At 40.2% G+C, this 14430-nt stretch overlaps 1 protein-coding gene across 1 annotated transcript in view; it reads right to left on the bottom strand.

Moving 5' to 3' along the window:
* Window positions 1-14430, bottom strand: part of LOC110043276 (anaphase-promoting complex subunit 1-like) — a 49039-nt gene that overhangs the window by 7117 nt on the left and 27492 nt on the right. Inside the window, exons 37-51 of the mRNA XM_089291385.1 lie at window positions 11344-11528; window positions 10656-10747; window positions 9621-9707; window positions 9059-9106; window positions 8596-8678; window positions 7647-7725; window positions 7168-7242; window positions 6391-6464; window positions 5081-5171; window positions 4062-4115; window positions 3192-3248; window positions 1992-2128; window positions 1404-1490; window positions 1031-1148; window positions 208-285 (exon numbers count right to left, since the gene is read on the bottom strand). Of these exons, the coding sequence (XP_089147511.1) occupies window positions 208-285; window positions 1031-1148; window positions 1404-1490; window positions 1992-2128; window positions 3192-3248; window positions 4062-4115; window positions 5081-5171; window positions 6391-6464; window positions 7168-7242; window positions 7647-7725; window positions 8596-8678; window positions 9059-9106; window positions 9621-9707; window positions 10656-10747; window positions 11344-11528 (1345 nt within the window). The remainder of the gene's footprint in view (window positions 1-207; window positions 286-1030; window positions 1149-1403; window positions 1491-1991; window positions 2129-3191; window positions 3249-4061; window positions 4116-5080; window positions 5172-6390; window positions 6465-7167; window positions 7243-7646; window positions 7726-8595; window positions 8679-9058; window positions 9107-9620; window positions 9708-10655; window positions 10748-11343; window positions 11529-14430) is intronic.

The following is a 14430-nucleotide window of genomic DNA, read 5'->3' on the forward strand; positions in this document are numbered from 1 at the left end:
GAAATTTATAAACACAGATGTTACAACTATCATTTGATATTTTGTACGCTGGGAATACGCACTAAATTACTCTGGGTTTGTCCCGGTTTGACCTTGATTTAGAGACACAAGCTTTCTATGAACTCTCACTTGAAACAGAGAGCACTTTCTAAAAGGGTAATGAGAATTACACGGGCAGAGTGCAGCAAGCAATGAGCAACGACATACCTTTTTGATCAGCTGCAGTTCAGGTAGGATACAGGGCGCAGTCAGCTTTAAAGTTGTTTCTGGGTAGAAACGAGTTTCCTGCAAGATAAAAAAACAAGACGCATGAACGACGACGTGTACAATTGTTCAACTATGATGATAATAGTTCTTTGGCCAGGTGGTTCAGAGTGCTAAACGTGACGTCTGGAAGTCTCTGGGGAAAATACTTCACTCTGCTGACCCAATAAGATTGCCAAAGTGAAGTGGTAAAGATAGTCTGCCTCAAGCCAGTGGACCTTTTCGCTGGGGCTTATCCCAGTTTCCGTAGCATTAAACGCAACTAATAGTATTCGTAACCCCCATCCCCACTCCCTGGATGGAATGCATGTCTATCGCAGGGTCACCGGGAGACACATCCTTGCTTCTGACCCACGGGTAATTTCTTAGGCTCCTACGCAGACTTTTCTTTAGACTCGTCACGCATTACTCTCCCATAAACGTTGGAGAGGAATGAGTGATGAGAAGAAAAAATGCCACCTTGGCAAAGGTGGGTAGAGAAACAGGAGTGCACGACCAGGGAAGCTGGAGTGTGTGACTAGGGAAACAGGAATGCGTGACTAGGAAAACAGGAATGCGTGACTGGGGAAACAGGAGTGCGTGGCCAGGGAAAGAAGCGAACGTGGAGTGGGGAAGCTAAAATAAAGAGCTTTTCAAATATTTTCTTTCGCGTCACGAGCGCTTATGACAACTTTTATACACTTATGTCTGTTTCTGGGTACCGTTTCACGAGTGTACGGAGAGCACACATCACACAAAAAAATAATTTTCCATTAAGAGTATAAACCTTAAGTGTAACTTCAAGCGGAACATGACAAGCTTTGTTAGTGTCCACCTCACGAGGAACAAGGACTCGAGGCTCAGTCGCCAAGACGTACAAATGTCGGAACGCCTGCAGATGGTACCTGAAAACACAAATACATTAAACGGATAATTTAAGCCGGCTTCCAAGCGATCAACGAAAATTCAGTGATTATAAGGATCACTGAGGACAAGAGAGACACCAACCAACCGCACGGAATTGTCAATGACTGAATTCTTGATCACCACATTGATTTCAGTGTATTAATTCCACATCAATCATTCATCAAATGAACATCTCAAAAGAGAGAGCGATTTGTGAGCAACAAACCCTCAGGGTAGCATAGTTAAATTATTACCTGTTATCAGTGCTAGAGATCGGAAATCTCGGATAAAAAGCGCATATTAACGCTGCAATTGATGGACCACTTGTGCTCAGGGTGAACCTGTAGAAAGTAATGTCATAAAAAGGCAATAACGAAAAGGTAAAACTTGTATACACCACGGGCGGAAAAGACCCAAGAATAGATAAGATGAGTTTTCTTACAAGTCCTGCAGGTGGTGAACACAGACTGTATTTATCTCCGGTTTCTGTTATATGAAGTGACCAGAAGTATTTCTACTTCTCCCTAGATGGGATGCTATAGTCCATCGCAGAAAACAGATCGCAGATGGATTTTCATCTGTTGTTTCGCACTTTCATTTGTAACGTCACGTAAATCGTCTCTCGGCTCGTCTTCGCAAACGGCTGCTTTCCACGGCGTACAACAACAGGCAGTTCCGCAAAAATCTGTCAGCATTCGCAATCTAGTGACCCCTCCCGTCGACTTCCCCCAAGCCCCTCCCCCCAAATATTCCCCAACATTTTACCAATGTCGCCAATACCTAATTTGATACATTCTGGTGAAAAGAATCAGTGCAAGAGTATTTCATAAAAGAAATGTTACCTTCCCCCTCCAATGAACAGAAGACCAATTGCCATGTGAACAGCCATGTGACTTCCATACGGTACATCCGGGGAATGTCTCTTGCGCAGCTGACGAGCAATCCGCAGTACATCAAGGTTACCAGTTCCCGCCATGACCTGCCAACATTGAAATCCCAGACAGTGACAAATTACAGCATATTTTCTATGATGTTTTTGGACGCAAAGAATATACAGTGAAACCTCTATTAAGCGGTTACAAAAAAATTAATGTTGGCAATGAAAGCTGATGAACTTGAACTCTGGATAGCTTCGTTAACAACCTGGAACTTTATTACAGTACAGAGGAACCGTTGAATGTTAATTTTTAACAAACATTGCGCAATTGTTATAAACCCTCTCTTAAGCGGACGGAAGGTCACGAGGGTGTCCGCTTAATAGAGGTTTCACGGTAGTAAAAAGTTCGTTCCTCAGGCTCTTACTGGATGTACAGATACTTTCGATAAGTATCCATTAATTCCCCCGAATGAAAATAAATTGCAGTTCTTAGAGAGGAAGCCACAGGTTTCTATGCGGGTCCTCTATCCTGGTCGAATGGAATTTGGAGATGTTGGTTTTTGAGGAGGAAGGAAAACTAGAAAACCTTAAGGAATTCATTTAAGACGTTTTGACGTAAACTTCTATATGTGCGCGGATATTTGGTAGATGTCGTACGGTTGTCTTGTAAATGACTATACTTTAGCATTGCCCTGTATTTCTGGTCTAGCTATGATTAAACGAGATGCTTATTCCTGATTCTTTTCTGTGTCTGATGATATTTACTATGAAAAAGATTAGTGCTCGTTTCTCTGCAGAGTGATTAGAGAACAACTTAACTTTGCAGACCCAAAGTTTCTTCGAAATTAAGGCCCTACCATGATAAAAAGCCCTCTCCTACCAAATTAAACCTAAAAATAAGCTTATAATCAGATTCCAATCAAAATGCCGACTTACTAATTTAAAGGGCCCAGAATAGCTTTAATCAAACAGGGACAAAGATTGGCACCAAGTTATATGACAAAGAGATTTCAATATGCTGAATACATTTTGCAGAAAAGCAACATACGAACAAACTGTTTCAGATTTACAGCAAGATAATAAATGGACTCAGTTCCTTTATGCAAACAGAATCACCACGAGATTACCCCAATTAAAAAAAGAAAAGACATCATAGCCATCATACCATAGCCAGTGACAAGAGAATGGTGTTTAGACATGTCTCAACTGTGGGCTTCCCAACCTGAAAAAACAACTTAGTTAACAATGTTACTTGGCGGGAGTTCAACAGTCTCTTTTCCTTCTCTTTATTGTCTTGATATGTCGATATGAGGGGGGCGAATAGGCCACTTCCGAGTTGCTTTTTGCCTGTGCGAAACCATTCATATCTGCTCCACCTACGGGTTAATTTTCATGCAAATCAAACTCCTTTTCATATGATAGGTTTTGCACGAAGACTCGTTTTGACACAGAGGCACAAGGTAACCAGGAAGTGGTCTATTTGGAGGCTCGAGGAACCAATACCTCTCTCCATTCTCACTCGGAATTTTTCACCGCTTACGAAACGTGTCATTCGACCCGCGAGATTCCACACTGATGTCGTAGTTTCAGAGTTCCTGATTGGCTAATTGCTTGATTTTGGATTTTCGCGCGTAAGTAACAACCAATCAGGGACACCGCAAAGCATCTCAAACTACCCTATAGGAGATATGTTGGACCATCAGACAAAGAAAGGTAAGGTCTGCATTCGAATCTAGTAGCCCGCTAGACAGTCGCTTATATCCGGTTTCATTAACAAAAAGCGGCTAGGAATATTTTTATTGTGGAATCTAGTCTATCCCAGGGTTACCCCCAAGCATTAAATTTGCCGGTAGCATTTTATACTCTTGGGTGGGGAGAGGCACGTCGAGATTTAAATGACTTGCTAAAAGATACAACACAATAAGCCAAGAACGCTTGATCTGACGGGTCAACGCACTAATTATTAGGTCATCATGCCTCCCTACAAGGCCGGTGAACGACTTTACCTAATATCAGTCGCCAGCATGATAGTTACCTGCTCCACTGCGTTGCTGTTCAAGAGATCCTTACAGTGTTTAGTGTAATGCATCTGAAAAATGAACCGCGAACATTTCACCTGCTTAGCAGAGTCCAGAGGTCCTTATATCACGCATTTTCACATTGTGAAGTTTATATGAAATGATTCATATATGAACTGCGGTTGTAGATGAAAGTGAAGAATGATCATCGCAGTAAATTTTCCAATTTAAGCAATTGGAAAGAAGAAGCCTGAAAAAAATCAGGGCTTCAACGGGATTCGAACCCGTGACCTCCGCGATACCGGTGCGATGCTCTACCAACTGAGCTATGAAGCCACACATTGGGAGCGAGGAATTTACTGCGATGATCATTCTTCACTTTCATTTTCACATTATTGTTCCAAACCTATAGGGAATATTTGCACGAGATAATAAGAAAAATTTCATTGTTGGGGAAAATCAACATGGCCCGCCTTGTGGTCACGTGAAATTGCCAAAAACAACCGCTTGGAATAAGCGTTGAATAACGGTAAGGGCTTCCAAAAACCAGCGAACCAACTGTTTTTTGTTTTGTTTTACGGTTATTACATTACTTGATAAGAGACTGGTTATGGAAGAAATGAATAAATGGTGCAAATTTCTGACAGTTTGTACCAACGGAGCTACTTAAAATTTCAAAAACTGCCAACAGAAATTCCCGGAAAATTACTGTTCCATTCAGTTGCATTTCTGGGATCCTTGGTGAAAAGTGAAACAGCCCAGTACAAGCTGAAGAGCTAAAGTGCGTCTTGCTAACATTGTATAGATACCTCTTTAAATGTAAATTCGATGAGGTTCTTGAAATCAAATAAAACAAAAAACCGTTTCTGAACAATAGGAAAACATAAGAGAAACACTTAGAAGCCACGACGTTACTATGTCGCTGCTTCTCACGTGTGTTAGTTACACGGTTTTATATTCAGTTCCTTCTACTCGATTAGAAAACGACTTTTACGACGCCAAGCAGATTATTGTGATGGCAGAACAGATAACATACCAAGCAGTTGAAAGCTTCTTGATTGGCAGAGCCTGCAAATCTCAAGCCCATGGCCATGCAACAGCCGGCGATGATGTTGACATTTGCTTGACTAAAAGGAACAAAGTGATAGAGAAGACATTGTTGGCTACGGTAATATCCTAAACCATTCGCACTGTCGACAAAATCGGCGTTCAGCCCAGTTTGTAAAGCATGAAGAAACTAGGAGATTCGATTCTCTCTCTAAATAATACGCTTGTCCGATGCAGGCAACCCCCAGAGTATCTGTCAAAGTTCATTTATAACGCTTTGGGGCAATTTGAATTGGCCAGGCCAGGAATGTGTTGGAATTTTATAGAACGAGAAGAACAAGACATCGCGTCTTTTATCCACATCTGACGAACTTAAAACCACTTCAAAAATAAGAAAATAAATATACAAAAACTGTAAATCGCGGCAGTTTGAAATATATTTTGCACTTCAAGCTTCGTCAGTCGTCCGCCATATTACCGCGGTTTACAGTTTTTAGTATATTACTTTATTTTTTTTAAAGTGATTTATGTGCAACGGATGTGGATAAAAGACGTGATGGCTTCTTCTTCTCGCCACTTATAACGGAATCTTTGTTTTGGTTTATTAGCCTTTGCAGCTCTGATTACTGAAAAGGTCTGGTACGATAAGCTGTCCAAAGACTGATGACGCAAGTCTAGAAGTTCAAAATTTTACAATGCACGGGTTTATTGGCGCTTTTTTCACCGAGAAATTTGATAGTTTTTGAAAGCCAATGTCTGCATAAACTGATGTTACATCCAAAGAGCTAGACAATTCACCAATTACTAGATTTCACGAGCTCTTGAAATGTGTGGAGCCAATTCTTATCTAGCTTGCCTTGATAATAATGTAAAAAATTAACTAACGACATTTAGAGAGGAAACCACAATAACACATCAGCCTTAAGTGGTTTTCATGTAGGTCCTCTATCCTGGTTGAATTGCAATTTGGAGATGTTGGTTTTTGTGTGAGGAAAACCAGAGAACCCAGAGAAAGACCCTCGGAGCAAGGCGAGAACCAACAACAAACTCAACCCACATATGGCACAGGGCCAGAATCGAACCAGGGCAACATTGGTGGGAGGCGAGCGCTCTCACCACTCCACCACTCCTACTCCCTTAGTACGCCAGAGACGCTACTGAGCTAAAACGTCAACAATGATGTCAGAAACTATTGCTGATTAATAAGCAGAGAGGGGAACAGTGACAGGGATAGTTGTCCTGCTCCAGAACGCAACACATCAATGCTAATTTGAACCAGACTGACAATCCAATAAATACCTGAGACTTTCCAAGTCCATGTCTGCATTCACTTCCTCGATCCCTGTGGCACTGGAATCACACTGACGAATAATCTATTGCGAGTAAAACAAATTGGAAATCAAACATTTTGGGTCGATGAACTGAGAGACCAACATCATGCACGTCGCCCAAAACCCATTCACTGAACATAAAAGTGTCTCCAATTATCACAAGGAAACGAAGACGATTTTCACTCCATGGTTGCAATGTAGGTGACACAGAAAATAAAGCGTCTTAATGGATCCGTATTCTTCATTATCGACAGCGAATTTTACTCTATTTAAGATAGTGATGGAGTGAAAGAGAAGAGACTTCATGGCTGGAAATTTGCTAGATATTTGTACTGGATATTTGTTTTGATTAGTACAATTGCAACTACCATGATTCCCTGCAGGCGCGTCTCACAGAGGGAATTGGTCATTGCTCTGCACGTGCGTTGTAAATCTTTGTACATTTCTCTGCCATATGCTGCAAAACAGCAATGCCAAATAACCACGTTCTGCACATTTTGGATTAGGTGAACCGTGATGGCTGCTTTTTTTATATTTTACTTCCGAATTGAACGCTGTCATTTATATTTAGCCCCAGCAAGTTTTTAGACCGACAGGTGTACTGAACTGGTTTTGACAATTGCGGCATTCGAAGATAAAACATAAATCCATTTTTTACTAGGCGTTGTCCTTGACGTCGTCGACGTCATTGCTTAAGCTCCCTAATTACTGACAGTAAGGTTACACTGTCACAGTAATGTCTTACCGCTGGGATATGACTCTCTACCCACTCTGTGGAGGGATATATGCTGTCCCACATGATCAGACCTCGGCTCAGAAGCTGCAGAAATCAAACATAATAATTAAACACACTGCGGGATGTCAGTTAACACATACACTGCTTTCAATGGTCAATACTAAAACGAATCGTGGTGCTCATGTAAGACCCAAACTATATGCACTCTTAAAACTGTATCCGTTTATGTGACTCTGGTAAACCCACGAAAAATTACAGACGAGTTACCTATTCCTGGTGGCGAATTATAAAATTTCATTCGCGAGTACACTGTTGGCACATCAGTTTACGTTACGAAACGTCATTGCAACTTAACTATGTGGGGAAAGGTTCGACTACATTGAAATCATACCCAGTTAAAATTGTTGAGCCTGGCAGAAATAATTAAAACACGATTTTGCCAAACACTGTACTTGTCCTAGCGCGTACACAAGAGAAACACAACTCACCCGGAGCAGGAGAAAGTCGGGACGAATAAAGTCCAACAAGAACTGAGTGTCGGGAGCATCAAACCAAGCTGCGACAGATCTAGGACATAATGACATTTGAGGTTGACTCGAATCGATATTTGATCCTTGAAAATGTTGTTCCTTGCTTTTTCATATTTCTTGAAATGTAATGTTTGCACAATTATGTGGCAAGGGTTCCCTCCTAACATACTCTGTCCAAAAGCATTGGGCCGGACATCTTACCTTTTTCGCTAACAAATGTTTTTCGTCTTAACCTCACCCCCCCCCCCCCCCCCCCATCCCCACCCTCCTCTTCCAAAACCTCCCAAAATGGTGATGATGATCCATCCAACGAGGGCTAAATATTTCAACTTTGCCTTGGTGGAGGCAGGGTTCGAAAAATTGAACAACGTCTTCACATTTGAAAAGGAATACGTCTCTAGTTGTCGCTAGTCCCAAATGTTCAAATGTTCAGTGTTAATAGTGGTCAGTGTGCTTAGCTACACCCAGCTAGTTCACAGGCACGCCACTTAAACTGAAAGAAACAAATACATCAGCTAAACACAATAGGCTTAAAAATCCCAACTGGCGTGAGGCAGACCAGTTGGCTATTTACAAGCATGACCGAAGAGTTGACTGAACTAGGGTCTGCCCAGAAACAACTCCACTTAGTGGTCAGAACGGGACTTAAACCCGCGATCTCCGTTTTCAAGTCCAACGCCCTAACCACTCAGCCACACTGCCTCCTTTAAGTAGTTTAGGAATGGATTGTATCCAATCAGATACCTGTAAATGTTGAATGTATTTTATGAGGCAACCCGTACCCTTACAAAATTAGCAGGGTAACCAACTGTCTCATGCTCGTGTCGCGTGAATTAAAGAACTCTATAGTACATTCACAAAATGATATAGGCAGACACCATTCAGTAACGTTACATGGAGTACATACCTGTTATTGGTCTTCAAGAACATCAATCCAAGGGCTAGAGTAGCACCTGGTCCAGTCACGTTGATGTTGACACTGTCACCTTCCTAGCAGAGAAAACGCCGTAAAACGTACTTAAAGGATACGATTACGAACAGCACCAGTGTTAGAGTGAGACAAGCTGAGTTTCTCCATTGACTTAAACAGCGTAACTTTATTCGGAATATTTTTGACACGGTTTACGTCGAAAAACAGCCATTCCCAAAAGAGCAAGTAATTGCGTTTATACACAACTGATTGATGTAACACTTTTGTGAACCAGCTAGATCTAAAGTTATGAACCATCATCAGTGGAAACTCGTTACATCAGGGTTACATGACAGTTTCTCTAATATAGTTACTGATTAAAGAATGACCGGTTCTGGATGGTTTTATCGTTATATCAAGGTTTAAATGTACTGAGGAAATAAACAGAAAAAGTAATTACCTTAATTTGATAACTTGGAGATTTGAACTTCTCTTTTTGAGTCCCAGTCTACAGACAGAGAGAAAAAGGTTGCTACAAATCAAGTAAAGATAAATTCTGTTTTTGAGTTTAGAGACCCGTCATGGTTTCTGTAGCACAAAGCAACTAGGTATATTTGATATCCACCTATAGATCGCGTGCTAGTCCATCGCAACACTACCTTTTCTGCGATGGTGAAGGCGGTGTGGCCGCGTGGTTTTGGGCGCTGGATTTAAATTCCGGAAGATACCCTGATTCAAACCCTCCAACCTAACGCTATCTGGATTTGTCCTCGAAAGTCACGAGTTCAACTCCTCGACCGCATTGGTTGGGATTCTTAATAGTTTAAAATGTTCTATCTGCAATATCTGTTTCTTTATTTACAATGTCCCAATTAGCACAACGGTGCTAAATACATTTGACGCTTAAAGAACACGAATTGTTTTCAATGTCAGTCACAAATGAAACAGTCATTTACTAGCAACTTCAATTACCATTCTCAAACTTTAACGATATGGTAGAGTTTCTTTGAAAATCATCTGACCTGAGGTTTGGTTTGTCCACCGACCATGTAGTGATACAACTGATCTGCGATCTTCAAGTCCGCTACACTGGCTGCCTCGCTGCCATGCTGAAAATATCAAGTATTCTTTAAATCCCAGACTCAAAATGTCAATTCTCCTTACAAGTCGCCATATATTTCTTCTAATTTAAGTCGAGAGAGTCTGGTGGTACATCAGTAGAGTGCTGTTTAGTACATTTTTTTTCTCTCCTCATGTCTGCTTGACAAACGCAAATGTCGATAAACCGCCCCTCGTGTCGAGGGCGCGATTCAATGGTGAGTTTGGGGCGACTTTGAGTATGTTACCAACACCAATCGAGACAGCACAAAAACACTTAAGCGATCTCACAAACATACTGCATTCGTTTATGTGCAATGCTGCGAGTGTGCACCCATTGGATGCATTTCCTTCCGTCGTATCAGGGAGGGAAGAGAGTGTCATTTTCTCCCTAAAAATTTCGAAACTTGCGTGAAAAGTCAGGCGCAGTTACCCATGAGGAGCCGCGATGTCTTGAAAGGTAACCAATCAGGGCTATGGTAACGTTTCGAACAACTTGTATGTATCTCAATTTATATCAATTGGGGAAGCTGAATCACATATAAGCTCTGTAGTTTCTTGTCCGCCACGTTTCTTAGTGATTTTTTTCTGTAATCAAGTTTAATTGATATTGATTAATTTAGTGTTACAACTCAACCCCTATTAAAAGGCCACCCTTGGGGAAATGGACAGTGGCCGCTTCAAAGGGGTTGGCCGCTTAACAGAGGTAAAAAACATAGAAACGTCCTCATCGGGACTTTGATAACTGGCCGCCTAATAGGGGTGGACACTTAGAGCGGTTTTCAATTGAGTGTCGAAACTAATAAGACAACTACTTTGGTTTTGGTTTTGATTTTACTACGGTTTGAGATTGGCTGAGTAGTCTAATCGGTACCCAATTGGTTTGGTTTTGGTTTTACGATACTCAATTGAAAACCGCTAATAGGGGCTGGACCGCAATGATTTCGTGTGGCAAATACCTCTAACATGACAAGTCCTAGGGCTAGGCCGGCGGCTAACGAGTAAGACTCTCTGTTAACAGCGTTCTCCATTTCGGGACCAGGTGGTCTTCCTGTGCAATCAAAACAAGTAATAATTAATATTTCAGAAGATTAACATGGGTAATCAAATGGTGACAAGTGAAATTAGGAAATAAGTAGCTGCTGAATCAAAGACAGATTCCTGACAGAGCGATGGGCAAGGAATCTGTTGAATGATCCACTGAACTCTAAAACCCTTATCCTGACTCATCTTCACTTTTCCAAGTTTATAATAATCAGGAAAAAATATATGAGGTATATATTTGAACTGCGAGAGAGAGATTTAAAGGAGCTACGTCACTGTCTGGGCATTTTGAAAAGTTTAGTCTGAATTTTTCAAGTTCGTCGTTTGTAATCCGTGTTAATCTTCTCCATCCTTAACCATCCTTGTTCCTTTAAGGTTAATTATTATCTCTTTGGTGTTTTTCGATCTCAATAAACTTTCATTTTCAGGTTTCCTACAATTTAAAGGTTATTTTGTAGGAGGCCAAAATAATTCAAAATGACGTGACTAAGCTCCGTCAAAGAAGTGAAAGATCAGCGAAGATACGCTAGGCGATCAGCAGCTTCCTGAGTTGCGTACATGACTGCGATGATTCTTCATGTCACTAAATTCATAAACAATCACCTATCTCTGAAAGAAGTACTTCCGCCATTCTCCGCTGTGCAGTTCCTTGGTACGCCAGCCCCACTCCTAATATGGCGGCCACCTGAGCAGAGTGAGGCAGATCAAGCTCGGCTGAAGTTGGCGGCAAAAGAGCGTCAATATGAATACTCAGCATTTTAGTGGTCGTCACATCCATCGTGCCACGCCTGAAATGAACGTTTAAGCGATATATCAAACACGAAAGACCGTGTTTGACCACATTTCCAAACGCCGGGAAGAGAGTTGAAATACGACGCGTAGCGGAGTATTTTTGATGAAATTCGAAGTGTTTGTAAATGTGGTGAAAAACGGTCTTGAGTGTTTGATATATCTTCTCGATCGAAACTAAAAGTAAAAAGTAAACGGAGAAATGAAATCGTAAAAATCTATGCTAATTGAGATCAGGTATCCAAACACCGTAACAGTCGTGATTTCCTTTGGTTAGCGTTGATGAATTATTAATGAGTTTGAGAAGGTGATAGACAGTCAAACGAAACTAGTGGTGTCATAGCTATCCACAATTTCCACTGTTGATTACTTTAGTGAGCAAGGGAGCATTCCACTAATTGTATTCTCAAACTCATTAACCCTGACCGCTTGGATGTCGGACCTGAATTACCATAATTTCATTTCTTAGTGTTCTCCTCAGTAACTTTGATTGAAAACAAACACCAAACACTCGACACGACGTTGCAACAAATTTCCCAACGACAACAAAAAACCACCTTTACTTGCACTAATAGTTACCAAAAAAGTACATTTTAAACACAGAAAAAAAGTTATTTGGTTTTTTCTAAAGTAATGGATGCCTGAAATAACCATAGACCCACATCCACGTTCGTCAAAAATACTCGGCTGCGCTTTTCGGTTGTTTAAAAAATGTGGTTAAACACGGTTATGGCAAGCCGTTTGTAGCAAAATTTAATCCTTGCGATATATGTTTAATCCTTTAAATAACGGTTTTATTTAAAGATAGAAAAAGGCATTTTATCCAATGGTAAATAAAATTTTTGGTTCAATTCAATCTTTTAATTTTCACGATTCAATCCAATACCTGGAATATTGATTCAATCCAATACCTAAAATATTGATTCAATCCAATACCTAAAATATTGATTCAATCCAATACCTGGAATATTGATTCAATCCAATACCTAAAATATTGATTCAATCCAATACATGGAATATTGATGCAATCCAATACCTGAAATATTGATTCAATCCAATACCTAAAATATTGATTCAATCCAATACCTAAAATATTGATGCAATCCAATACCTCGAATATTGATGCAATCCAATACCTGAAATATTGATTCAATCCAATACCTCAAATATTGATGCAATCTTCCTGGGCCGAGCGCGGCCAACAGGAACAAGAGTAACTGAGCACTAGAGAGCACTGAAAACATGGCGGGCGAAGGAGAACTAGATTTAGAAGGTTAGTTTCCTAAGTTTCTTGCAGACATCTTGGATAAAACGGAAATAATTTTTGAGAATTTTGACTCAGAAGTTGTAGAAGCGCACGCCGAAGTTCTTGATCAAACCATTGGTGTGCTTAGGTAAATGAGACATTGCTACAACCGAGACACAAGGGACACGGAAAATTTAGATTCCATTACTGCCGCTTTTGTAGATGTAAGTTAACCAATTTTTATGTGACAAACATATTTGTTTATTAAAAGCTGTGTGTGCTAGCTTTTTGTGGCAAATAACATAAACTGTGGCAAATTTTGCTACCACATTGGTCTTTGGTATTGTGCATATTTCTGCTGTCCAATCATTACTGGCACACTAAACTTTGAACTGTAAACAAAATTTTTGCTGTGCCGTGTGCACAGTCAAACATGTTTCTCACAAAAACTGCTTGTGTAAACCTGGCTTTAAGTTATTTTTGAAATAAGAACCTTTACATTTTACAAGACAGCAATCATTGAACATTGGGATGTGTTTTAAGTTTTTCAATGTTGTTGTCTCATGTTTTGCATTATTTAACCCACACGTGGTACTTCTTTCGTAAAAACGATGTTTTTCTTGATATTCTATGACAAACATGGCACCAATTTGTTGTGAATAATATCGGGTACCAAGGGCTCAAGGCTAACACTACTGCCAACTAGCCACACATTTCAGTTTTGAATAGTGCATTTTGCACTTTCACTAGCCATTGTGACAATCATGATGGAATGGAGTACTGGTCTACTGGATGAAAACAAAATTGAGAATTATCCTGACAAAGTAAAACTGAAGAGAATAGAAACTAATGAAAACAGGGAAACTATGAGTGGATTTCATGGAAATAATTGCCTTAATAAGCATATGATAAATATTTAACTATTAAAGGAAGATAAAAGAAAATGGCAACACTGATAAAAGTACATCAGAGATTGAACATAAGCATATTCAAGAAAAGCAGGATTCGTGTTTGTGGGAGTGAAATTTTCTTAGTTATTATTATTAACATTTTAGATGCAACAAGAAATGTCCAAGATTGACCACTCTTATAAAAAAGTCAGTGAAGCTGTGTCTGAAAAAGGCTGGCTGGTGCAAAGTTAGTTTTGGCTAGTGACATGAGTCCTGTTAGTAGCCATTACGCCAGTGCACCAAGAGGTTAGTCTTGTGTCCTGGGTACTTTTGAAAATAAGATAACAAATTAACCTTGCAACATTTTAATATCTGTTTTGATAAGCACCTGAAAAATCTACAAGGCAGAGTAGTGCACATGGCAGTTATCAAATGCCCTGATTTCTCTTCAGTTTAGTTGTGTTGCTAGAAGTTAGGCATTCTGTAATTCAAGCAGTTTCTGAGTTTTGTATATCAATGAAAAGGAAGATGAGAAAATAATTTACTTGATACAGGGTGAGGTTTTCTGTTGTGAACTGAGTTGCCAAAATACTTTAAGGGCCATAATCTTCTTTACCCAGCCCACACATATGTAGTATTATGCAATTGTCAGTTGCCCAAGTTTAACAGTCACTAGTTCTAGAACCTCTTGGAAGATGTCTACTCCTATTTGACTTGATTATCTTAAGGGATCTAGCCTTTCCAATACAAATGACTGCACTGAAT

The sequence above is a fragment of the Orbicella faveolata genome, unplaced genomic scaffold (genome assembly GCF_042242905.1).
Source record: "Orbicella faveolata isolate gen_17 unplaced genomic scaffold, um_ofav_v1 contig_24, whole genome shotgun sequence".
NCBI classification, from domain to species: domain Eukaryota; kingdom Metazoa; phylum Cnidaria; class Anthozoa; order Scleractinia; family Merulinidae; genus Orbicella; species Orbicella faveolata.